This window comes from Polypterus senegalus, chromosome 13 (assembly GCF_016835505.1).
Source record: "Polypterus senegalus isolate Bchr_013 chromosome 13, ASM1683550v1, whole genome shotgun sequence".
NCBI lineage: Eukaryota > Metazoa > Chordata > Cladistia > Polypteriformes > Polypteridae > Polypterus > Polypterus senegalus.
In genome coordinates, this window is record NC_053166.1 from 104,926,076 (window position 1) to 104,952,448 (window position 26,373).

At 40.9% G+C, this 26,373-nt stretch overlaps 1 protein-coding gene across 12 annotated transcripts in view; it reads right to left on the reverse strand.

Moving 5' to 3' along the window:
- Nucleotides 1–4,129, reverse strand: part of si:ch211-234p6.5 (pleckstrin homology domain-containing family A member 4) — a 249,934-nt gene extending 245,805 nt beyond the window's left edge. For 6 of the 12 annotated variants that reach the window (XR_005636166.1, XM_039774440.1, XM_039774441.1 and 3 more), the window contains exons 1-3: nt 3,848–4,122; nt 985–1,069; nt 674–772 (exon numbers count right to left, since the gene is read on the reverse strand). Coding sequence is in view for 11 of the 12 variants with exons in the window: in XM_039774440.1 (XP_039630374.1) it covers nt 674–772; nt 985–1,068 (183 nt within the window). In the remaining variant the exon portion in view is untranslated. Of the gene's footprint in view, nt 1–673; nt 773–984; nt 1,070–3,847 lie in introns of all 12 variants that reach the window. The other 6 variants (XM_039774436.1, XM_039774435.1, XM_039774432.1 and 3 more) reach the window with 3 other exon arrangements.
- Between the last annotated feature and the right edge of the window lie 22,244 nt (nt 4,130–26,373).

A 26,373-nucleotide genomic window follows, 5' to 3' on the forward strand; every position in this document is an offset into this window, starting at 1 on the left:
AACATTATTGAATGGAACATCATTACATGACGGCCTTTTTCATACACTCACATTCACCCATACACAACTAATTTAGATTTATTAACTGTTAATACTCTCTCCTTACTAATCTAATTGTCCTAGTGTGTGTATATAAACATAGGGAACTCAAGTTTCTGTATTACATCTTGCCTGAAGAAGGGACCTGAGTTGCCTCGAAAGGCAATAAAAGGTGTCATTTTGCTTGGCTTTTCTCTACATTCATAATGGCTAACACGGTACAACACCCTAGTACAATTTACTAATCTAATATGCATATCAGTATGAGGTGGGAGAAAAAAAGACTGCCTAAAGTAAACCCACACAGATTTTTTAGGGATCAAAACTAAAAATCCTGAAATCCACATAATTCAATTCTGATTTGTGGGAAACCAGAGCCATATTTGACAAAATTACAATTTCCAGTTAGCTTTACATGCTCATGTTTAGGGTGAGGCAAACAAAGCTGAGTATCCCAAGTCAAACCAATGCAGACACGTGCAACACAACACACAGAACACTAAATTTGTGGTCACATCACTGACCACTGTGCAATGCTGACAATGATTATGCACTGCATAAATACTTGACCAGCAGCTCATTGGCCCTCCTTGCAGGATTAAGTTACACTAAGGATATGGACTGTAGTTATTACCTGCTTGAACAGCCAGCCACGAATTACAACAGGGCAGTTTGGATCTCTCCTTACTGAAAACTTCCTCTTGCCAAAGTTATGGACTTTTGAGTCTATGGTCTTAAAAAAAAAAGTTTGCTTAATTTGATAAAATCTCAAGAAATTTCATAATGAACATTACTGTTTTTCAATTTAAAACATGAAAAATGACAAAGTTCATAGTTTGCTTAAAACACAGTAATAACAAAGGAAACAGACTTAAACTACACAAAAGTAAGGAAAGTGAAAATGGTACTGAGAAATACATAAGTTTATTATTTATACAAACTGACCTTTGACCCCAAAGTCACTGAGGAGATTGTGCCAGTGCTAGATGCCTGACTCATGGCACTTCCTGGACGCTCGGTTTCAGCCATCCTGCAAAGTATGATGGACATATTAAGTGAACAATTTGATAGTTCATCTGGCATGGGAACCACCCTGTCCTCTTGCCTTTATTTAAAAAGCCTTTCCACCATAATCTTTAATGTGTTTATGTGGAACAGCTCTGCAGTTCTTTTGAAACAGTACACTTCAGCTGCCCTTGCCTGTCTGCACCATTACTCGACCTTGCAGTCATTTCCAGGATTTCCATACTTGGTACACTTTGATTGACAAAACAGCTGAGGTAGCTGCCCTTCAGTGGTGAATAGTTGTATGAATCTAATCTGAAAGGCATGCAAAACAGCCAAAGCCTTTTGGGAGCATGGCAAAACACACAGCACAAGAAGAAGAATTCATAGAACAAAATTAATGAGAAACCACCCCTCACATTTCTATGCCCACTATCCATTGTAATAGCATCCACCAGGATTTTCCAGCTCCTTAAAATCCACATTTGCATTTGTCCATCAATTTTATAATCTGGTTATCCTTTTTTTTTATTTTGTATGGTGTCAAGGCTTATTATCAAGAACCATTACTGGGCACTTTTATTTATACACTCAAGCACTCACACTGGTTCAGTTTAGATTTTGCAGTTAATTATGGTCTTTAACTCCCATACAAAAAATAATAACACAAAGATGCCACAAAAAAGCCCTCCAGCCTGGAAGTTACACCGTCTTAAGGCAGATCTAATTAGCCTGAGCCATTTTTTCCAAAAACAAGATCAACATCATTCTGGCAAAAGTTATAGGTACAGACAGTATATGATATGGAGCCAAGAGTGAGAAAAAGCGAGAGCACACTAAGTCCCATAAAGCTGTGAGGGAGAAGAGTGTGTAGGCACTGTGCAAAAGTAAAATTGTGAAAGTGCTAAAAAGAGAAAAGAGGAATAAGTGTACTGTGGAGACCTAAAAAAGGTCCTGAGTCTATGTTTGCATTGTGAGGACCTAATGGAAACATGTGTACAGTGAGGTCAGGACAATGGGAAAAAATAGATAAGTTCACTATGGTGACCTGACAGACAGAGACTGAGGATATATGTGCACGGGGGAGCAAAGGAGCCTGTATGTATCTATATATACCTGTAGTGACAGAAATCAACAGTGTGTGTATATTGTGAAGTTATGAGGTTTAGAAACATACCTACATATGCTCTTGGTGGACCTCTGAAGAACCAGAGGTACATGTCTAAAAAAAATGACCATCCACACATAATAATAACAGGCCAATGTGAATTTAGCTCATGCATTCTGAATTTTTACTGTCTTGTCCAATTAATTAAAGTGAATAAACAGAGCTAATTTAAGAAAATAGTCAAACTGTCAAACTGTGAGTGCAAGAGAATGTTAGAGAGAGAGAGAGAGAGAGAGAATGACTTGTGAAAATGGGGTAAAGGCTAAGACATTAAATAGCAGAAAAGAAAAAGAAAATACACAAGTGGCATGAAAGAGAACAATATGACTATTCAAAAAAAAATCACATTGACGTCAGAAGGTAGCTGAGAGTGGGAAGCTCTAAAAGCTAAAATATTTCAGAAATGCAAGTGGATTCAATATTCACTGGATAAATTCCTAAATCAGCATAACACTTCATGTCCCTTTGTCCAGAAGGCTGATACAGTCCAGTACAGACACACTATGCTGCAGATAACTTGCTGTATATCATAACGATGTCATACAACACAGAACTCACAACATTCTTAGGCTGGGCTTAAGTCTTACTTCATTTTGGGTTTTTTTCCCTTTGTATTTCTATTTTTCTGTTGTTTTGTCTGTATTGATTTTGAACTAATTGGTTGTATCTTTTATTTTATTATTAATTGATTAAGCAGCATTCTATTGTAATTTTTTGGTTTTTGAAAATAAAAATAATTGACAAAAGAAACACACACTTTTTTTCTATCAGTTCAGAATAATCCACAACCCAGCACATATTGTAGACCCAAGCAGAGACATAACCAAACTATACAAGTATTCAAAATAAAATTCAGCCATCGATGCTAACATGCATAAACAAATTTGAAAACAATCACACAGTACATAAATAATATTATACATCCTATATATTACAAACTATGATAATAACAAGTATAAGTCTAATCACTCATTTGCTTGTATGTGCCTCCACACAGAAGTATACATTTATGTATGAATACAATCAAACAGTCACAACATAATACTAATATAATATGCCCGCTCATACAGTTTAACAAACACATGGAACACATAAACACATGTAGACAAATTTGCACACACATACGTTTTATAAATAAAAATATTTTCAGATTTAATTTTGCTTTGCAATCTACTATCTTAGAAATGGGAGTCATCTTCTCATACTGATATTATACACACACTCGGACACTCTAGAGAAAGCACCACAGTTAGGCTAGGCTACAGGTCTCTAGAAAGAGGAAGTAAACTCAGAGAACCTCCACAAGGGCATTGAAAGATCATTAAGAATTCAGGTCAGGAGTGAAAAACATAAGTTGTAAAAAATGCAGATGCAGTGGAAATGCTTTATATGCTGTGGTATTCATAGACCTCAGAGATATTGATCAAATATTCAAAGATATACATCCCACTTTTTATAATCTTTCCCTCCTCACCCATGCATAATAATAATAATAATAATAATAATAATACATTTTATTTACATAGCACCTTTTAAAAGCACGTTGAAAAACATATCTCAAGTAATGACAGAGCAAAGGAGAGAAAAAAGGGAAAAGGGTGGAATAAAAAATTGAAAGATCCCAGAGGGATTTACCTGCTGCTGGTTTTCTCTGAGAGAGCACAACTTGGTTAGCTGCATGCTGTTTACACACTCTGTACTATGTCTTCTCCTTCTGCTGTCTCCATTCACATGACTCCTTGCCTTGTCTTTACTAATACAGCTCCCCTCCTCACTCCCACTCCCTGACATCTGATCTATGCTCTGCTGTTGCGTTCAGAGATGAACCAAGTGGTCAGTGCCCTCTCTGTGTACATAGTGATCAGAGCTGGACACCACCAGCTTTCAGAATTGCTGGTTCGCAGCTGCACTCTAAGGTTGTTCACTGAGCTCAGATGTGTCCTCTGAAAAATGAAAGAAATTACTTTAAACTTTCTTTGCTCTGAATCTATTTATTGTGCAGTTTTAAATTGTAAATGTGGGGGAGGGTAGAAGTAAAATTAGTGACATTCTTAAGAGAGGCGTAGTGCCGCAGCTGGGAATGAGAACAGCTGGAGAAATAGCAAGTAACAGTGACATAAGCGAAAGACGGGGAAGGCTTGCTCTCTCTAACAAGGAACTTCTTAGCAAGAGGGGACAACCTTGATAATTTTATTAAAGTAAGTTGTAACAGTGCCCACTTTGTGAGTGGTAGTATATAAAATAAAAAGTGATTTATGGACCAGTTGATTCAGACCTGTTAGATCTTCCAGTATTTTGAAGGTTATGCCCTCATTAACATCTGTGAGCATAAAGCACATATACGAAACAGTATCTGGCATAAATCCTAATTTTCGCCTTTGGCACAAGAGCTACCACCATGATATGTGTGTGAAGATTTTTTTTTCTAGGAGAAGACTTCTGCTGTCCTCAGTTCTTCTTGCTAGTCGTGGTAATACTCTCAGCTTTCTCAAAAAAATAAAACAATTTACAAATACAAAAATTTCCCAGCATGTTTAGATTTTTTCCATATTTATTCTCTGATGATTAATTTCCTCTTAGCTTACAGGTAATTGAACACCACAGTGATGCAATGGTTATAAATGCATCTTCACAGATTCACAGTTCTACATTAAAATCCTGGCCCAAGTGCTCCCTATGTGAAGCTTCCAATGTCTTCTGGTGTCTTCCGAAAGACATGCAGGTTAGGATGAGAGAACATTAAATCGATCTTGTATAGATGACTGTTAGGTAGCAGTTTAAATGGGATGTAGCTTTGTACCCAGTGCTGACAGGATAGGCTTTTCCACAATTGTGACTGTTATGGAATAAAGACAGAGAAAACAGAAAAGTTTTGGGTTAGCCACCTCATATACTTGAAAACAAGCACTAAATGATCAAAAATGCAGGTCTTTAATAGAATCAAGATGGCATTTATATAGAAGGGCTTGTGGAAATGATGTCATTAGGACCAGAAGAATTAGGAGGGATTTCCTAAAGTTGGTCTGCACAGGAAAGAGAGAAATGATTAATGAACACTGCCACCCCCCTGGTCTTGCATGTAATTACAACCATTTGAGCTTCTTATCTGCCTACCAAGAGTAAGTGTGTGACACCATACAATACAATTCATTTTTTGTATAGCCCAAAGTCACAAAATAAGTGCCGCAATGAGCTTTAACAGACCTTGACTTTGACAGCCTCCAGCCTTGACTCTCTAAGAAGACAAGTAAAAATTCCCAAAAAAACCCTTGCAGAGAAAAAATGGAAGAAACAATGGGAAAGGCAGTTCAAAAAGAGACCCCTTTCAAGGTAGGTTGAGCATGCAGTGTGTGTCAAAAAAAGGGGGTAAATACAATACAATACACATACAGAACACAATAATCCTTAATAAAATATAATAGTGCAATATAATTATTACAAGTACAGAGCAGAATTCAACAGTAGATGATATTACATAAAATTATTTGGATTTGTTCAGAGTCCTGGAGACCTCGGACATCAAGCTGCCTTCCTCTATTTGCCATTCCACATTTTCGACAGCGCTGGGCCAGCCAATCCGATGAAAGGACCCCACTACCCAATAATTCCTGCAATCTTCCATCAGAGATGACTTTACCTTAGGCGGGAAAAACAACTTGGCAGTAGGGCAGTGGCACATTTGTGTACAAAGAATAGAAACAGAATAGGTGAGGGTTAGTAACAAATCACTATTATCATATTACTTATGTGTTAGTGCTAATGACCAACAACAGAGATGGAGTATGTACAGTTAATTAGCAGCTCTAGTCAGGATATGCTAAACTGAAGTAGTGAGTCTTCAGCTGGGATTTGAAAGCTGAGACTGAAGGGACATACTGTATCTTATAGTAGCAGGCAGACCATTCCACAATTTAGGGGCCCTGTAAATAAAAGTTCGACCTCCCACTGTTATTTTATTAATCCTTGGAATCATAAGCAGACCAGCATCTTGAGATCTTAATGTGTGTTCTGATTTGTAAGTTATGATAAGTTCAGACAAGTAATCCGGACCTTGGCTATTTAAGGCTTTATATGTTAAAAGGATGATTTTCAAATCTGCCCTAAACTTAACCGGGAGCCAGTGTAAGGATTTAAGAATTGGAGTTATGTGTTTGTATTTTCTTGTTCTTGTAATAATGCATGCAGCAGCATTTTGGATTAACTGGAAGCTGTATAAAGAACAGTTTAAACATCCAGTGAACACCGCATTGCAGTAGTCAATCCTACTAGAAATAAATGCGTGAATTAATTTTCACTTATTTAGAAAATGCCTTAATTTCCCAACATTTTTAAGATGGAAGCAACATGATTTAGACAAGTTTGTAATGTGCACTTTAAATGACATGCTAGGATCAAAGATAACTCCTAGATTGCGGGCTGATTCAGTAAAATTAATAGTGATTCCAACTGAGTTAAATGAAGACAAAATATTGCTGTGATCAGCGTCATTCCCTCCAACAATTAACATCTCCATTTTATCCGTATTTAAAGACAAGTAGTTCTCATTCATCCACTCCTTTAATTCACTAACACAGCTAATTAAAGACAACATCAGAGAAAATTCATTTGGTCTAAAAGAAAGGTATAACTGGGTGTCATCTGCATACGAGTGAAAATTAACATTATGTTTTCTGATAGCTCCCAGTGGAAGTATGTAAAGTAAAGGTCCCAGTACTGAGCTTTGCAGGACACCATATCTCAGTTCTGTGTATAATGATGGAGTACTGTCAGCACATTTCTGTATTTATTGTAATCGATTTGATAAAAAAAACTAAACCAGGCAAGGACAGTACCTGTAAACCCAACATCATTTTCTAGCCTGTGCAGTAAAATAGAATGGTCAATGGTGTCAAATGCTGCTCTTAAGTCTAACAACATAATTACAGTGGAGTTTCCTTCATCAGAGGATATCAGAATATTTTTTAAAACATGCATTAATGCCGTTTCTGTACTTTGACCAGTGTGGAAACCAAACTGGAATTTTTCAAGTAAATTGTGATGCGTACGGTGTGACTGAAGCAGAGTGGCGACTAGTTTTTCTAGTATTTTAGAGAGAAAGTGTACATTTGACATGGGTCTATAGTTATTAAGTATGTTTGGGTCTAGGTCTGACTTTTTAATTAATGGTTTAATGATTGACACTTGTAGTGCATCAGGTACTGAGGCATGCAATAATGAAGTACTAATAGTAGAATAGGTGCAGCAAGAACATCCATTGCTCTTTTTACTAGTTTTGTTGGCACCGGATCTTGAGAACAAGTAGTGGATTTCATTTTTGAAATTAAAGTCAAGACTTCCTGCTCTGTTACAGAATTCAAATTTGTAAAGTGTTGAATGCAATGTGAGACAGGGTCTGCCAAGTTAGTATGTGGTATGCTGAGATCTGGGATCTTATGTTTTTAATTTTAATTTTTTCATAAAGAAGTTCATAAAGACTGTGCTGCTAATGTCTGTTGGTACTTTGCACTGTAGGTTTGAATTCCCTTTTGTTAAATTAGCCACTGTTTTAAATAGTATCAGAGGATTATTATAATTGCTATTTGTTATTTTAGAGTAGTAATCTGAGCAAACTTTATATAGAGCTTTTTTATATTTACATTTTTACAACATGTATTGCTGGGAGGGGAACCTTGGTCCTGGAGTGACACAAAGGCTAAAGGTATTTGTTCCAATCAAGTTCTTAATGTAGAAAGCAATACTTCCAGTGGGCTATTTAATTATATACCTCCTGTACATCAAGTCAGTCAGCTATATCAGAAATTCCTGCAATGAAATGAAATCAAAAAAGAAGAAAATGTGTAGACAAGACCCTCAAAACCTTAATTTTTAAATTTTTTTTGGTAACACTTTGTTTTAGGTAATGCAAAAATGCAGCACTTACCCATTTACTATTAGGCATCCAATCATCCATCCTCTTCTGCTTATCCAAGATCGGGTCATGGGGGCAGCAGCTTGAGCAGAGATACCCAGACTTTCCTCTCCCCGGTCACTTCTTCTAGACCCTCCTGGGGGAATCCAAATGCATTCCCAGGCCAGCTGAGAGGCACAGTCCCTCCAGCGTGTCCTGGATCTTTCCCGGGGCCTCCTCCTGGTTAGAAGCTACCTCATCTGATTCCTCTCGATGCGAAGGAGCAGCAGCTCTACTCTGAGCCCCTCCCGGATGACTGAGCTCCTCACCCTATCTTTAAGGGAAAGTCCAGACACCCTGTGGAGGAAACTTGGCTGCTTGTATTTGCGACCTCGTTCTTTCGGCCACTACCCGTAGCTCATGACCATAGGTGAGGGTAGGAACGTAGATCGTCCCGTTAATTGAGAGCTTTGCCTTATGGCTCAGCTCCTTTTTCTCCACGACAGACCGATGCAGAGCCTGCATCACTGTGGACGCCGCACCGATTTGCCTGTCGATCTCACGCTCCATTCTTCCCTCACTCATGAACCAGACCCCGAGATACTTGAACTACTCCAAATGGGGCAGGATCTCGCTCCCAACCCTGAGAGGGCACTCCACCCTTTTCCGGCTGAGGACCATAGTCTCAGATTTGGAGGTGCTGATTCCCATCCCAGCCGCTTCACACTCAGCTGCGAACCGATCCAGAGAGAGTTGAAGATCACGGCATGATGAAGCAAACAGGACAACGTCATCTGCAAAAAGCAGTGACCCAGTCCTGAGTCCATCAAACCTGACACCCTCAATGCCCTAGCTGCGCCTATAAATTCTATTCATAAATATTATGAACAGAATCGGTGACAAAGGGCAGCCCTGGTGGAGTCAAACTCTCACTGGAAATGGGGTTGACTTACTGCCGGTAATGCAGACCAAGCTGTGACACCGATCGTACAGGGACCGAAAAGCCCTTACAAGGGGGTCCGGTACCCCATACTGTCAGAGTACCCCCCACAGGATTCCCCGAGGGACATGGTCGATCGCCTTTTCCAAGTCCAAAAAACATATGTAGACTGGTTGGGCAAACTCTCATGCACCCTCCAGGACCCTGCTATGGGTGAAGAGCTGGTCTACTGTTCTGCGACCAGGATGAAAACCACACTGTTCCTCCTGAATCCGAGGTTCGACTATCTGACGGACCCTCCTCTCCAGGACCCCCGAATAGATTTTTTCAGGGAGGCTGAGGAGTGTTATCCCTCTGTAGTTGGAACACACCCTCCAGTCCCCCGTCTTAAAGAGTGGGAACACCACCACAGTCTGCTAATCGAGATGCTCTGTCCCTGATGTCCATGCGATGTTGCAGAAGCGTGTCAACCAAGATAGTCCTGCAACATCCAGAGCCTTGAGGAACTCCGGGCGTATCGCATCCACCACTGGGGCCCTGCCACCAAGCACTTTTTTGACCACCTCTGTGACCTCAGTCCCAGAGATGGGGGAGCCCACCTCCTAGTCCCCAGGTTCTGCTTCCTCATTGGAAGGCATGTTAGTGGGATTGAGGAGGTCTTCGAAGTACTCCCCCCACCGACCCACAACGTCCCGAGTCGAGGTCAGCAGCGCACCATCCCCACCATATACAGTGTTGACACTGCACTGCTTCCCCCTCCTGAGACAGTCGGTCTTCATAACACTTAAAAAGCATCAGTAAAGTGTTAATCTCTACAATGTGTCCTACATGCAAAACTTCACTTTGGAGGGATCTAAGTTGGCTTTATTTGAGACACATTTCACTTAATATTACATATTTAGTATAAGACCTGTGAATCCTTCATAGTAACAAGTAATTTGACCATCATGTCAAGATGAGATGAATGTTGAGATGAATAACCTGCTGATGTTTTTTAAGTGTTATGAAGACCAAAAGAAGCCTTTGTTAAGATCTTGTTACATAAGAGTAAATGAGTAATAGATGCATTTTTGCAGTAAGTAAACAAAAGTATTTTTAAAAATTTAACTATTTTTAAAAAAGGACATCTTTCTGAATCTGAAGAAGTAAAATTTGGACTAATTTCTGAGACCGCGAAAAAAGTGCTACAGTAAACCACCACATGAAATAAGACTTTTTAAAAATCAAGACAAAAGATTTTACCTGCAACCAACGATTCCATCCTCTCTGGTCATTTAGTACTAGTATCCCCCCAACTCTGTTGCACTGCAATAAGCACATGGAGGAATTATTTAACATTTATTGGTTATACTACATCACACAGATGAATACTACATTGCCACAGTAGTTGTTACCATAATAATTTGAGTTATTTTAGAACAGTTTCCTTTGTTAAATAGCTTAGGCATGTTGTCATCTTTTTATCAATCCAGGTAATAAGAGTGTTATAATAAGGAAAGAATCTGAGAGCTTTATGTGTAGGTCTACAAAAAGAGCAATGAAGGAAACCCCTTACACCTTGAGGGCATTTTTTAGCAATCTCCACCTGAGGTGGGGTTCCCGAAAATAAAGCCTTTTTTTTTTTCCAAAAATAAAGTCAGGGCACTCAATGTTTCATTAAAACCTGACAGATAACTTATCAATTGCGCAAGAATCTGTGTTTGTGTAAAATTTAAACATTGAAAATGCTTGCTCCTGCTTCAAATAGTGCATTTTTTCCTTATGCATGCCTTCAGCTGTGTTTCTCTTATGTCCATATATGAACATCTATGTTTCATTGGAAACATTACAGTCATTGCCATCCATTGGTATGAGGTGTGCAAGCATGTGACCTGTTGAGTCAGAGCTAATGACCCAGCAATGTTAGGTGGCACTTGCCAAAGGTGGTCTCACGACTCCTCTTATTTTGAGGATATCACATGATTGATGCATCATACAATAATGTGCTTTGGGCTTGTTTTGATCAAGAGAATCTAATTTAAGTACTGATATGTCACTTCTCTATATTTGCTGTTGTTTTGTGAAGTAATATGTGAGAGCAGATGAAATATCAGAACAACGATGTAACTCTGTTTCCAGTTTTCAGCCTATAGCTCTCATTTGCTCAGTCAGTGGCAGGGTTCATAACATTGGTTGAAATCTGTTGGTTGGGAACTTTCTTATAAAGAATAATTACTTAGATTTTTTTAAACGTTATTTGTGAAAATTTATGAAACACCCCAAGTATGATTTTTTACCATATTATAAGTCAACTGTAAATATTGTAAGAATGTGATTACAAGGAGTGTGAAGTTGACAGCTTTTGCTTGCAAACAAGGTATTGTTTGTGTGTGGCATAGTTCACCTGTATGATATAGCAAAAGATTTTTAAAAGATTGCTTGGCCTGGTACTGAGCTGCTACACTACACCGCATATATACTTGTTGCTAACTGCTATAGCAGTGATCACACACTTTCATTGGACTGCAGTGTTCAACAGAATGAACTTAAATCAAAGTTGTTTGCAATTTATGTTTTCTACAGTAAGTTGAAACATAAAAACTTTTGTGACACACTATGTTGTTGTCTGTTATAATGTAAAAAATAGCCTTTGAACTCAGCTCAGCACAACTATGTTTCTGGAAGCTTATGTTTCTCAATGTCTGGGAGACATTCTAGTGCACATTTTACCGGTAAACATGATGAGTGCCTTTCTCAAACATTTTACCAACTCTAAACTTATTATTAGATCCTTAAAACGGGTCTCTGGGGTACATGTGATTGAATGTGTTGGATAAAGATTTACAGGTCGCAGCATCACAATATAATGTCACACTTATATGCTATTTGTTTTCTTCCTGAACCATTAAAAATACAACTGGATTTTTTAGTTTTGCTGTATACTTTCCTTTTATCCTTATGTAGTTTGGCTTTAGTGACAGCACTTTTGCACAAAGCACTTCGAAGGATGCTTTCACAGAGTGGCATCTTGTTAAAAGGCAGTAGAAATGCTTAAGAAGCAGCTCACATCTACTCCTAGCTTTTTATTTCTATCTTACAGTACTGAAAATTGTAATATGTGATGTTTTCGCTCTCTGGGACCATTTCTTTTCAGGGTATAACATGGCATAGAAGAAGCCTGTTGCTAACATTTCATGGGCATAATCTATTGCAGAACAGAAGCATTAACCCTCATGTGAACCCATGAATGATAGTGCCTTTACTTGACTGGCAGATCTTTTAATATTTGCAGTGACCACCAGACCCTCACATAATTGCTGAACACCAATACGCAGAAGTAGTACATATAGACAGCAAGTGTCAAAAGAGGTGTGAATTTGATTGATGACTTTAAGCCCCGCCCCCAAATATGATGGATGGCATTAAGCCCCGCCCCAAATATGATTTATGAAAATATGAAATATGAAAATATGAAAATCTAAAAATATGGAAATATAAAAATATAATTTTTGTAAATATCAAACTATAAAAATATGAACTATACCCCCGCCCCTGCGGGGTTGGACTACCGTCATAATTGATCATCTCTAAACCCCGCCTTTTAGGGTGTGTTTTTCGTAAACCAGACACTTGTCACTCCCCATTAACAATACTCACGCCCCCGAGTTACGCCTTTATCTCTCTATCCGCCTATAGGGTTAGGGAGAATCGTATCGCCCCACCCCTTCCCAACCCTGACTGTGGGAGGAGACGAAAGAGTTCTTGTATAAAATTCTGGTCACTTAGTGAAAATGCTACGACACACAAAAGCAAACAGAATGGATGGTCTTGTGCACGCTCCTAAGAAACTGAAAGCCAACAGGGCCTTACGGGAGTTACGGGAACCACGCTTCAGCTCTGTCTGGTACGATTCTAACTGTGCTTTGTGCAGGTTAGAGGCAAAAAGAAATGCAGAGGGACAGCTCACGATCGCCGTTTCCAAGAAGGAGCCTATCCTACCCGAATATAACGAGGCCGGTCACGAAGAGGAAGATAAAGAAAATGTGATAAAGGATCGAGTGAGTGAAATTAATTTTTCTATAAAAGACTGGAGTTTTTTTAAAGCTCTTATGCCAAATACTGATGAAGCTATTTATCAAGGAAAACTATCCAACCAGATGAAAAAAATTCGTGCTCGGAGGAGGAGGAAGAAAACTGGGAGTCAACCACCCCCTAAGTGAGTGGAGATAAATACAGAGGTCTTTTCCATAGTCTACATTAACCTAAAACCCTATCGAGATGTCTTCAACTAACTACCCTTCCGAAGCTGGTGCTAGCTGGGCCGGTCGTCTCCCTGTTCTCTCGGCCTCTGAGGTGGCAGAAGTCCTCAACATTTTGATGCGCTCCGAAGAACCAAGCTCGGGGGTATGGAACATTTGTCCGCCGCTGACTACCTGTTTTGGCCGGCTAACCTTCAAACCAACACCGCCTATTCTACTCCCGACGATATGATCGACCCTAACCTACAGCCCGGCTACTCTGCGGCAGACCAGATGCTGACAGACAACGATGTGTTTTGGGCGGGTAACAACCAGCACCCCGCCGGCTACGTACCTGATCAGGTCTGCTGGTCTATGGAACAGACAGCGGCAGTCAACGACCTGTTTTGGCCCGACGACGTCGTACCTAACTCCGGGTACTCTGCTCCTAACAACTCACCTTCAGACCCACCGTCTTGGCCGGATCTTCTGATGCCCTCGAATGACCAGATCTATTGGCCCGAACCTCAGTTAACCGCTCCTGATGATATGTATTGGCTGGACAGTCTCCTGGAGAACCGTACAGGACCTGACTTTTTTGTCCCTGCTGAGGATACTCTGGGGAGCCTGACGGGCGCTGAGGAGATAGCCATGCAGACCATGCATCAAGAAGAGACTGTGGACGACTTGGTAGAGGCTCTGGCCTCTTGGAAGCCATCGTCCCAGGATTCTGATTATGAGGGCATGGACATTGAACAAACTGACGGGCTCTGGGTGAAACACTTCGAAAGACTCTGAAACTGATCAAGAGTTTGATTGCGGCTCTGCTGGACATAATAGTCGATCGGGACCTAAAAAGCACCTGTCAAGGTTGTTTCATAGATCACCCCAGCCAGACGCAGCATACGTGTCTGTTTGAACCGGACTCTGTTTATCGGGTTGGCCGTTTTCAAGAGGTTCTGACTGTTTTCCGCAAACCGTGGCTCAGGAGCCTGGTCATAAAGACTCTGGGCTGCTTCAACATCTTTCCGCCTTTTCACAAGGTTCATTCATTTGTTCAAAATGCTGTAGATGAACTGGAAAATGAACATTCTATTAGCGAGGCTATTGTACAGGCCTTTCACAACATGGACGATCCATCTTACTCTAAAATACGTGAAATAGCCGATGCTTTCTCTAAAAGGCATTTTTCTGTACCAGACATGACCGATGCACCTTTGGGGTTTTACGGGGAGTACGATATAGAAAAATCAGACGAAGTGTCTGAACTCAATGTGCCTGTACTATGAAATGTTTTAATAATGTTTTTAATACTGCTGTTTTTGAAAATTACCAATAAAGCCTCCTTTGATTTTTAAACCATTGACATTTTTCTTTCACCGTCGGCATGGAGGGTTACTTGAAAAAAGTTTATTATAACCCGGCAAATCCTGGTAGCTTTGGGGGAAAAGACTCTTTGAAAAGAGCTCTTGAGGTTTCGGGTCAGAAAAGTAATGACCAACAGGTGTCGGATTGGTTATCCGTTCAATATGCTTATACAATTCACAAACCCGCTAGAAGGCATTTTAGGAGAAATAAGGTTTATGTATCCGATATAGACTCACAATGGCAGATGGATTTAGCGGACATGACAAATGTGACCGAGCATAATCTGGGTTATAAATATTTGTTAACATGTATCGACGTACTTTCTAAGTACGCGTGGTACGACCCTGAAGAACAAAACGGGTAAGGAAGTGACGAGAGCCTTCCAAGACATTCTGAGCGCCGGGCGTACTCCAAAGAAACTCCAGACCGATAAGGGGAAAGAGTTTTTCAACCGTGATTTTCAAAAGCTGTTAAAGAAGATCGGAATAAAACATTTCACCACTGGAAACGAATTAAAGGCCTCCGTGGTGGAGAGATTTAACCGGACATTAAAATCTAAAATGTGGAAATATTTCAGCGCTTATAACACGAGAACCTACATCGATAAATTGCCTGATTTAGTATACTCTTACAACAAAAGTTATCATCGAAGCATAAAAATGGCTCCTTCCGATGTAAACACGTTAAATTCTTGGAAAGTTTTCAAAAATTTATACTGCGTCGCCAACCCCCCAGGCCCGCCATTGTTTAAGTTTAAAGTAGGAGACACGGTTAGGGTGTCTAAAACAAGACATCCTTTTGAGAAAGGTTATGAACAGACATTTTCAGATGAAATCTTTACCGTATCTGAACTTGTACCTAGGGCACCGGCGGTGTACAAACTGAAAGACTACGACGGTGAAGAGATTGTAGGATCCTTTTACGACCCCGAATTACAGAAAATTAAAGTCGGGTCCACAGACGTTTACAGGATCGAAAAAATACTGGCCAGGAAAGTTAAGAATAAAAAACGACTCATTTTAGTCAAATGGCTCGGCTGGCCAGAAAAATTTAACAGCTGGATACCGGAGAGCCAGGCCCAAGATGTTCAATAAAATCCACAGGGCTCCTAATCGACTCTTCATTCTCTAGCGGTATACGATGGAGCGCAAAAGTTTTTTTGTGACACTTCCGAGCAACGCTTCCTCAGACATTTTCCCTAACAACACAATTTCCAATTTCACGACTAAGCTTGCTAAACCCATAGAATTAGAAGGTTCTTGGGAAGTCGGTCTAGCCAAAATTCAGTACACACATACATGGAATACCATAGACAAAGGTATTTACGACCAGATAATGAATTCTACGTTTCAGCCCCGTGTAAAAAACATTACTACATTCCATGCGGCTATTACGAAGGTATTCACGACCTACTGTCTTTTATGAATTCAGTTCACAACCTTAAGCCTGCCCACTTTGACCGATGTTGCAGCTGGATTTGCCCTTCTGAGAACCCTTAGAAATTCAGTTATAATGCTGTGGAACGAAGAGTCTACGTGGTACCGGGTGAAAAGGATGAAACTATACACTTAAAAGGACAGCTGGGTCGAATATTAGGAGCGCATCCTGATCAGACTCAGGGTTTAACTTATAAGGCTCCTTTCCCCGCCGACATCAGGGCCGGCTTTTACACTTTGTATGTATATGGGATATGGTATCTCATCAGAGAGTCGAGAGACAGCTACGTACCCCTTTTGAGGTGTGTTCATATAGAGGATGAGGCGAATAAAATTACAACCATCACATATGACAAACCGCATTATCGCCGGTCAGCAAGAATCATTTTGACACTGTGACTATTGAAATAAAGACGGACCAGAACAAAAACGTGCCATTTCAGTTTGGTAAGGTGATAGTGAAGTTGCATTTCAGACCCGTCAGGCATTGTATGCACGACTGATACAATGAGGTCTTACCAGGACCCGACACCTTACATCCAATATTATCAGACCCAAGCGGTAACGGCTTACCGGGATTCTCTGGATCCCCTGTAATGTATGGTGGGGGGATTGGAGGTATATTTCGAGGATTGTTTAGAAGAGCTTTACCTCTCCTGAAAAAAGGCTTTGACATCGCAAAACCACATATCAAATCCGCGCTAAAAATATTGTAAAAGATGTGATCACGGGGCTATATCCAGTGCTGCAGGTGGAGTCCTAGAAAACAGGAGGGAGCGGGCTTGATGGTCATGAGAAAGACAAAACGCAAGAGACCACCGGGTCGCGTCAGGCCCGCCAGCTAAAAGGCCAGGCGCACTATTTTTGCAGCATTCTCTAAACGTCGTCAGAAGAGGAACAAGAGTAAAGCAAGCAAAAAGAAGAGAGACATTTTTTAAGAAAAGATGGCTTTCGTACACAGAATGTCCGAAGAGTGTGTCAAATCTGAACTGGATCTGTTTACGGTGCCTTTCACTCAAACGAGTGTAGATAAAAGTATATACGTTGAAGTCCCACCCCTCTCAGCCCTCTCTGAAGTAGCCCGCTAGAATTTCTCATAGCGGAAATGGGGAAGATTACCTGGACTTGAATAACACTCTTCTACACCTAAGGGGAAAGATAGTGAATGCTGACGGGACTAACATACCTGCCGGGGCAAAGGTCGGATTTGTCAACTACCCTATAGCCAGTTTGTTTTCCCAAGTTGATGTCACCCTCGGGACCGTCTAATATCCCAGAGTTCAAATTGTTATCCTTACCGAGCTGTCTTAGAAGGCCTGCTAAATTACAGCCAAGAGACTCTTCATTCTCAGTTTGCTACAGGACTTTTTTTACAAAGATACACTTAACAAATTGGAAGAGACAGACCCGACGGAGAAAACATCGGTTTTAATAACAGAAGCGCCTATACAGCCGGTAGCAGGACTGTTGAACTTCTGGGGCACATACATACAGATCTCTTTTTCCAGGAAAAACTACTATTGAACGGCCTAGACGTGAAGATTAAAATGGTTCGGAACAAAGATGAATTCTGCTTAATGTCCGGTGATGCCGAACGTTACAGAGTAATCATAACATCAGCCTCCCTGTTTGTAAAAAAAGTAAAAGTTTCACCGGCCGTGAAATTAGGACACGCTCATGCCCTTACATCAGCCAATGCTAAATACCCTGTGGAAAGGGTGAATATGAAAGTATTCAGTATGCCCGCGGGATCCGAGTATGCAATCAAGAAAACCTGTTTCTGGGTCAACTACCAAAGTATGTGGTGATTGGCATGGTAGATAATGAGGCCTTTTCGGGTCTTATACACGGAACCCGTTCAATTTCAAACACAACGATGTAGAGTTCCTGGCTCTGTACATGGACGGTGAACAGATTCCTGCCAAACCTTTTCAACCAGACTTTGTAAGCGGCAATAGTGCCAGAGAATATTATAACCTGGTATTGGCCACTGGTAAGCATTTGAAGGATCAAGCTCTGGCTATCAGCCGTTCAGAGTTCTCGCAAGGATATACTCTTTTCGCTTTTGATCTAACCCCCGATCAAGAATGCGGCGATCATTTTTCATTAGTTAAAACTGGAAACATGAGATTTGAATTACGCTTCCGCGTCCCTCTCCCTCGGACCGTCAATCTAATAGTATATGCGGTCTTTGACAACATCATTGAAATCAACCAGAGACGTAATGTTCTGTATGACTACTAATAAACACCATGAATACAAAACAATTAACAGAACTACTGTCCCAAGACCCCTACACCGAAAGATATTTCCGCGGTGTGCTGGCGTGTGATCAACTACCGGAAAAAAATAACGGCTTGCCGGCCATGTTTGTAGTGAATACTCACCGTCAAACCCAACCCGGAGAACACTGGCTGGGGATTTACCTCACAGAAGACGGAAAGGGGAGTTTTTTGATTCCTATGGAAATCCCCCGGACTTTATCTACTTCCCGAAAGACATTTACCATTTCTTAAGCAAAAACTGTAAACAAATCATTTACAATAACCGACAGCTTCAAAGTTGGTTCTCGGACAAATGCGGTCATCACTGCCTCTTCTATCTGCATCAGAGAGGAAAAGGTCTCCCGTACACCTCTGTAATAAAAAAGTATTCTGAGGACGTGAACAGTAATGACTCTATGGTCTCTAAATTTGTTCGTTCCTGGCTTCCTTCACCGGGACTCTGTTTTATCAGTACCCTTGCATGCAAAGATCAGAGACCTATAAATATTTCAATAGACGGTTAAAGGATGACGACACTCTGTAATGAGATAAAATTGTATTTAATAAACAAATAATTTTACAAATTAATAAGCAATCCATTCCAGTCTTTTTTTTCTCGGTTTCAGTCGGTAGGGGCTAACTTCTGTTTGATGAGCAGGATGGGGGGCGGCTGGTGGCTTAAAACTTTCAAGGAGTTCTCTTGTTTCATCATTAGGTACAACAGAAAATGGAATGTTCAAACGGCCATGGCGTTTACAAATTCCTTCCACCCCCGCGGTCTCCTATGTTCAGGTATTGTATGAGAAGCGGTCAGATTACGGACCAAATCCACCATGTTGGATCCGACCAAAGGTTTACCTTCTAACAACAGCTCTCCACGATTATTCCAAAAGGCGTGATGGGGATTAACGGACATTTTATGTAAAACAAATTCAACATTTTTCTTTGATTTTACAGGCGCGCTTCTCAAAACCTCTTGCCAAACCTTGTCCTCAGACACCTTGACTGTTCCAGGGCCCCCCTCGCCATTTTCTTCTTTTGGTAATACGAGCGTCAGACTGCTAGCTTCTTTATCGGCCTTTTTAACTAGCGTCAGATATCTCTGCAAGATAGAAGTGTAAAGCTTCACCTTCTCGTCAGCCCCTATATCACAGCGTTGCAGGATGTTTCTCATTTCTTTGTCCAGTTCAGTTTCCGTGGCACTCAAGAGTTCGTTCGGGGTAGCACTCTTTTGCTGAAAAAGAGACATTTGTTGCTGCGGGACCAAATACATTTTTTGAGCGTATTCCATGTTTATGCTCTAGAAGCTAGTAAACTGGATATGAATGGCACGGCGACGCTTAAAAGAGCTCCCAAAAAGCCTCCTTTCTGGTTCAGAATAGCTTTCTTCTTTTTTAAGGTTAGTTTTTTGTCACTTATTTTTCGGACAGATGTTTTATGCTTCTTGAGTCGCTTAAACTGTTTGGGGGAAAGAGGTATATTACCTTTTAAAGTATTACAGGCTATTTCGGACAAAGCATTAATTAAATCGTCAGAAGAGGCGTTGATAAGAATTTTACGGCGCGACAAGAGCAACGGAGTAAGGCCTTGAGAGGCTTTAAGTTTCTGCTTATTCTGGCCGACATGCTGACAGAATATGTAACTTTGACTCAGAACACCTTCTTTTATCTTTTCACGGTGTACACGACAGGCCAGTCGGGCGGGAACAGACCTGTTCTTAATCGCAGTTCGTCGGGGGTCTGTGCCTTTAAATCCACTAAGAGATACCGTACGGTAGTTTTGTAGCATCTTCGAAAGCCTCCAAAAGAACTTAACACCTCGGATACATTTGGGGCCAAGGTAGTAATCTGCAATTTGTCCCTGGGGTTTTAAAAGAGTAATATAATTGGCGTTAAGATTAATCGTTCGCTTTTCTTTCCTTGAAAAATAAATTTTGAACCAAGTAAATGATAGACAGATTCCGATGATGAGTATATTTTGTGAAAGCTTTTTCTATTTCCTGGCTTTCGCTAGCCGATTCCATCAGATCATCTATAATGACCAAATTTATTTTCTCAGGAGGGAGAAGTTCGTCGTCGCATAAAGACTTTGGGAGCCCCTCAATAAATTTTAATTGCTGAAATTTAGCCGACAGCTCGTCGTACATTTTCTGCCAGCAACTATAAAACCAAATTATATTTTGAAAAGGGTGAGACACAACGTGATTCGAATGTTCCAATAATTTTTTCACATAATAGGATTTACCGGAACAAGAGGGTCCAGAGATAATTTTAGCGAAGGGGTGTTGAAGGCGGGCATCAAAATCTCTTTTAGTAGCCATAAGGTCTTGTGTTGTAATCTTTTAGGAGAACCCTCTTGTTATACACCACTCTGAATTTCTTCCTGAGTGGTCTGTTTTCTAAAGTGAAAAGTTTTTTATTTCGATGGATCTGCTTACCGTGAACCAGTAACTCTTGAGTAGGGGCTTCATGAGACGTCACAAAATTCTGAACTAGATTGGTTAGTGACTCGAGGTTTATAATTTTACCGGTTTCGTGATTGATGGTGATACCTTTTACCTTCATACATGTTTTGCCTTGTGCCGTTTTATACCCGTACGTCTTTGGACCGCCTGAAGCAAATTCAGTAATATAATCACCAGGATTTAACTCACTGGTGAGCTCTCCTAAATAGTCACCCAGAGGAGGATTGTACTGACCAGGCTGAGAAGTAAAAATGACCGAGTCGGTGTCGTGGTACAACACCCTTTCTCCCAGACTGTCCAGTAAATCGTACAACTCTAACCGGGCATAGGCCGTGGTGAAAGCAGCAATGACAACATTAACGCTACCAGGTAGGGTATACTTTTCATCGGTGTACTTCCATTGTATTTGAGCAATCTCATCGCCGATAAATTCAAAATAAGAAACATTATACTGTTTGGAGAAAATGTATTGCAAGAATTCCTCACCGTCCTTGACTAAGCTAGTAGTGAGATGGAGAGGTTTTTGCCCAAATTTACCCCAAAGAGAATTTAAAAACAACTTTGAAATCTGCCTCTTGGCTGGATTTACGGCGATGTTATCGCGGTCCAATCGTACACCTTCCTTCTGATAATAATCTAAAATATAACGGTCGGGAAGCCTCATCCGTACACCAGGCAGGATAGCCCGAGGCCTCCTGCTTGCCTTTTAGATGAAGCTTGATATAATCTGAGAATAACTCAGAAGTACGTTCGGGGTAATGCCAAATCTCGTATACTTTTGAAACTTTATACCCTTTGTCAATGGCCTTTGCTATTTCCACACTGCACCAAGTACCGGTTAAAGCTCTCTCATCCTCTGTGTGACGACAGTCCACAATCTGAGCTTCTGTCTCCACACAGGTGCGACAGAGGGTGAACATTAATTTCCCACAAAACCTGAGAGGCAGGACTGGAAAATTGAGACCACGTGGAGGATGGACGGTGGCTTTAATTAATCCAAAATACTGCCTGAGATCCCCAAACTGCCGAAAAATGATAGTGGGGTGACCGACCGGGTACATTTTGTTTTATTCACAAACGGGTACAAGCTAGTGAAATCATAATAGTGAATCTGTTCGGGCCCCACTGCCTTGTGGTACAATTTTATGGCGTTGGTACGTCCACGGAACAAAGAGTCCCTGGGTTGTATACGTTGAGGGAAATCACAGTGTTTTAAGAAACTTTGTAGCCTGAGGTCTTGTTTTTTCATACTCTCCCAAGAATGCTCCCAGAGCACGGCACATCTAGATTAAATTTTGTCCTAAGTATTTCCAATTTTCTCATAAACTTTTGATACATAGCCGCACAAGTCATACCGGTTAAAGGATGGGTACTGTTTAAATCATAACATTCGGGACAGCCGTGATAAAAACAACCAGCAAATTCAAAGGCTGTCGGAACACCTTTAACTACGGCATAGCCGTCAAGATAAAAGGAACCCTTCTTTACTTCCCCAAGGTTTAGAGCGTGTTGAATGTTCAATTTTTCTGTTTCACAGAGATACAATAACCATTGAATAGATGCGTTCGAATAGTTTTTCTGACTACTACTGTAATGGTCAGAAGGAATTATACCTACAGACTTTGGAGGCATACAGTTTTGCCTGTACATGGCCATACATAGAGATGCCAGGGTCATGCATTGAAACGGGTCAATGTTGCCAATTTTGATGACCTCGTCTCTGAATTTAATGCACGCTGTTCTAAGAATTTCGACGTCATTTTTACAATAAAAAGCCATCTCCTCTTTAAAATTAAAAACACCATGCTTGACACTGTCGTACCAGGTAAAAAATTCTTCCTTTTCTTTGGTCATCATGCTCTGAACACCGTAGCATTCAGGTTCGGGTAGGGGCCGATATAATTCTGATTTTCAGCCGTATTGAAGAAATGGGGGAAATAACCTTTTGCGGCTTCAAACCCCATGGCTTTAGGCATGGCACTCAATTTCATTGTTAAAAAATTCAAAGAATCTATAAAACGTAATTTATAACCATCATCTGTGAAACACATCAGCTTATTTCCTTGAGTAGTAACACTAGGGTTCACACCATTTTCAAGCAAATACTTCATTAAAAAGTACCCATCGTAACCTTTTGAATTGTGAGCTATGAAGGTATAGCCATGATACTTGGGGTGACGGTATCTGGCAAAGAACTGTTGTACACAATCTTCACCCGCCCAGAACCAGGATTTACCCTGTAAGGACTTACAGTATATGTAATTAGGAATGTGCACCCCCATTTCTTGCCGACTTTCAAAATCATAAAACACATATTTCTCAACGATCCTCAGACTTCAAGGTTTCTATAAAGCACTGATGGTTTTCTGCATCATTTTCAATTTTTGTTTTACAAACACGGCATTCTTTGGGCCGACATTTATGGGGTTTTGAGGCGGCATTCACTGTGTAAGTTTTGTAACACAGGGGACACATTTTGCAGTGTCACAGGCCGCTTCCATATCGTTGGTCTTGTCGTTAAATTTAGGAATCGTATGCTGAATAAAACAAAATTGGGACCGACAGTAACGGTTGCAATCACCACACTTGACAAGTTCTTCAGGGATCGGACGGCAGTCGGGGGAGAAACACACGTTGCAGTGGCCTTCACAACGATGGCTAAGGATGGAGTGGTAGCTTGTGTAACAGTAGTCGCACAAGTATTTAACCCCCAGAAACCCCTTTAAATTCAAAATACCATAGTAATGGTTGTCGTGTAAAAACATAAAATAGGTTTTGGGGTTTCTACCTCGGGAGCTTTCAAATTTTAAAAATTTATCATTTCTTAGACACCTGTACCAGACAACAATTTTAATACCCAGCAAGTTTTCAAATTTATGCAATCCAAAAGGACACTTTTTCATGCTCAGATAATCCAGCCCTGCTCTGAAGGTTATACGCTTCACGCATGCATAACTGTGGGCTTTGCCTGTACCGGTCTTCCATTAGGCTAAGCAGACAAAAGGCAAAACAGAGCTGATTCCCGTAATTATAAGAAATAATTAAATGCCTCATTTTCTTTCTAACTATTTCATGGTTGAGTAGAGATGATACTTTGAGCACCATGAGCCCCCACTAGGTGACCGAACAATCTGAGTGACTAGCATCAGAGACTCATCAGCCAACACACTCGCATGACTCTGAAGAAGATTCTCTATCTGCTGAAGAAAACCGTCTACATTAATATTAGAGCCAGTCAGCTGTATAAAAACGCTGATAGGTAATGAATCGGCACGCAATTCTAGCTGTACAACATCTTGTGGATTTAAAGTTCCTGAAAAACTATCCAGAATTCTTTGCAACGTCTCATGAATACTGTTAAACACCTCCTCGTAAGACTCTAGTTCATAGGCATCGGCGAAATTTAAGGGGTGTCTTATTTCAGTGTGGTTAAAAGCAGGTCTGTCGATCTGCTGAAAAATGTCCGGACCGTCATTACTAGAGACAGCAGAGGGTCCGGCCATGCTTAAAGTAGACGAGGGTGAAGGTTTAGATACCACAGAACCACCGGACATGACTGGCACGATTGAAGAGGTTGAAGGGGTAGCTGCAAACGGCTGTGTAACAGGGACTGAGGAAGCAGTGACTGGAACAGAGGGCAAGACTGAAGCAAGGGGAGCAGATGTGGGAGCTACTGGAACAGAGGAGGCACAGGGTCCTACTAAAGTAGAGGGAGCAGAAGTGGGAGCTACAGGGCCAGAAACAGAGGAGACAGAGATTGCCGAGGCAGAGGAGACAGGGACTGGGACAGAGGGGGATACTAAAGTAGACAGCTTGGCCCCAGAAGGGCTAGCTGAAATAAATGAGACAGAGGGGTTAGAAAAAGGGAGCAAGACTGAAGCAGAGGGCCCCAAAGGGGGCATGACTGGAGCAGGGGGCCCAGAAGGGTTAGCTGAAGTAACAGAAACAGATGTAGCTAAGGGAGTAACCGAGACTGATGTGGCCATACTGTGAGAGGGGTCCGAATTTACAGAACCCGAAGTGCTTGTTAAACCATGACCCGTTTGAGCATTCACATTTTCGTTCAAAGACCGCTGAACCCTTTCTAACAAGTTATTTAATGTTTGCATTTCATCTGGGGTGGCTACTGGACGTAGGGCTTCTAAAAGGCTGTCAAGCTGCTCAAAGTCGATGGGAGTGGTAACAGGTGAAGGAGCTCTCATGGTTGCTATTATATTATTCATTTGGAACAGGTTTTGATTTTGCCAATTAATATATTCCAATTCATTAAAATATCGGGGTGGTGGAGTAGGCATTTTTGGGGGCCGAATAGAAAAGCAGAGCTCATCCGCCATGTCATGCAATAAACCAGCATTTTGAGCATCACTCCCAGCGTCCAAGTCCTCACTTGCACGCCTTTTGCCAGACATTATTTGGGGAACAAGTTTTCTAAAATTGCATACAATAAAATAACCTTTTCACGTATATCTGGGGACAGGATTAAGAGTTTTGAAAAATCAACAGCACTCGTTCGATTTCAGCCTTCAGCTCAGCAGCCTTAGCAGCGGGATCAAATCTTTCAGGTTCACCGATTATCTGGGTGAGAAGTACGGGTGATGATGCAATAGGCGGTGAACCCCCGAGTATCTGAGTCAGTAAGCCAGGAGAGGCTGGTTCTGAAAAAACAAGCAAGACTAAGTTTTCTTTAAAAATAAACATTTGTTGCGCACTCGCACAAATAGTTCAACTTACCGGGCTGCGTGAATGAGATGGTCAATAGTAGACTGTCCGAGGGCCTTTGCGCCGATTCTAGATGCTGACTGGAAACTTCGGAAGAAAACCCACTCATTGGGGGCATCGAGTTTTCTGCTAAAAAGTACATATTTAACCCCAACGCCTTATTTTCTTCCCCACACATACACACACACACACGCAAATACACACACGAACCCTGAGTGGAAAGTGATACTTACTTTCTGGGGACTCTTTGGCTGAGGCAGGATTTTTATTCTCAAAAAGACAATCTGTTTCAGCTATTAAATCCTCCAATTGCGAACTAGTCAGATTTAAAGAATCAAACAGTTCACCCTCCGATTCTAAAATATAAAAGACTAGGTTTGTATGTACTTAAAGACCATTGCATTAAAAAGTAATCAGCCAGAACACTTTATGCAGCACCTAGGGACACGTAACGCCTTGGAAGGGCGGAGCGAAACACGCTGGACGTTTGTGAGAAAGCTCATAGGTTCAGAGTTGTTAATGTTCCGCCTCTAAGGGGCGGTGACCCTTTCTAGCGGCAAAGAAGCCTCATTCAAACACACACCGCTGTAAGGTTCAAATCTATGCATATAATTTATGTTTTACCGAGAGATCGTCACACGTATTTTAAAGTTAATATACTGTAAATGTGAAATAAAGTCTATTTTGACATTTAAACAATTAACACGGCTAAAATAAATTATCGGAAAGAGCCGTTTCTTAGATCTTGACATATATTTTAAAGTTGAGATACCGTAAATGTGAAGTAAACTCTATTAACGCGGCTAAAATACATTATCGGAAAGAGCCCTTTCTTAGATCGCCACGTGTATTTCTAGGTTAATATA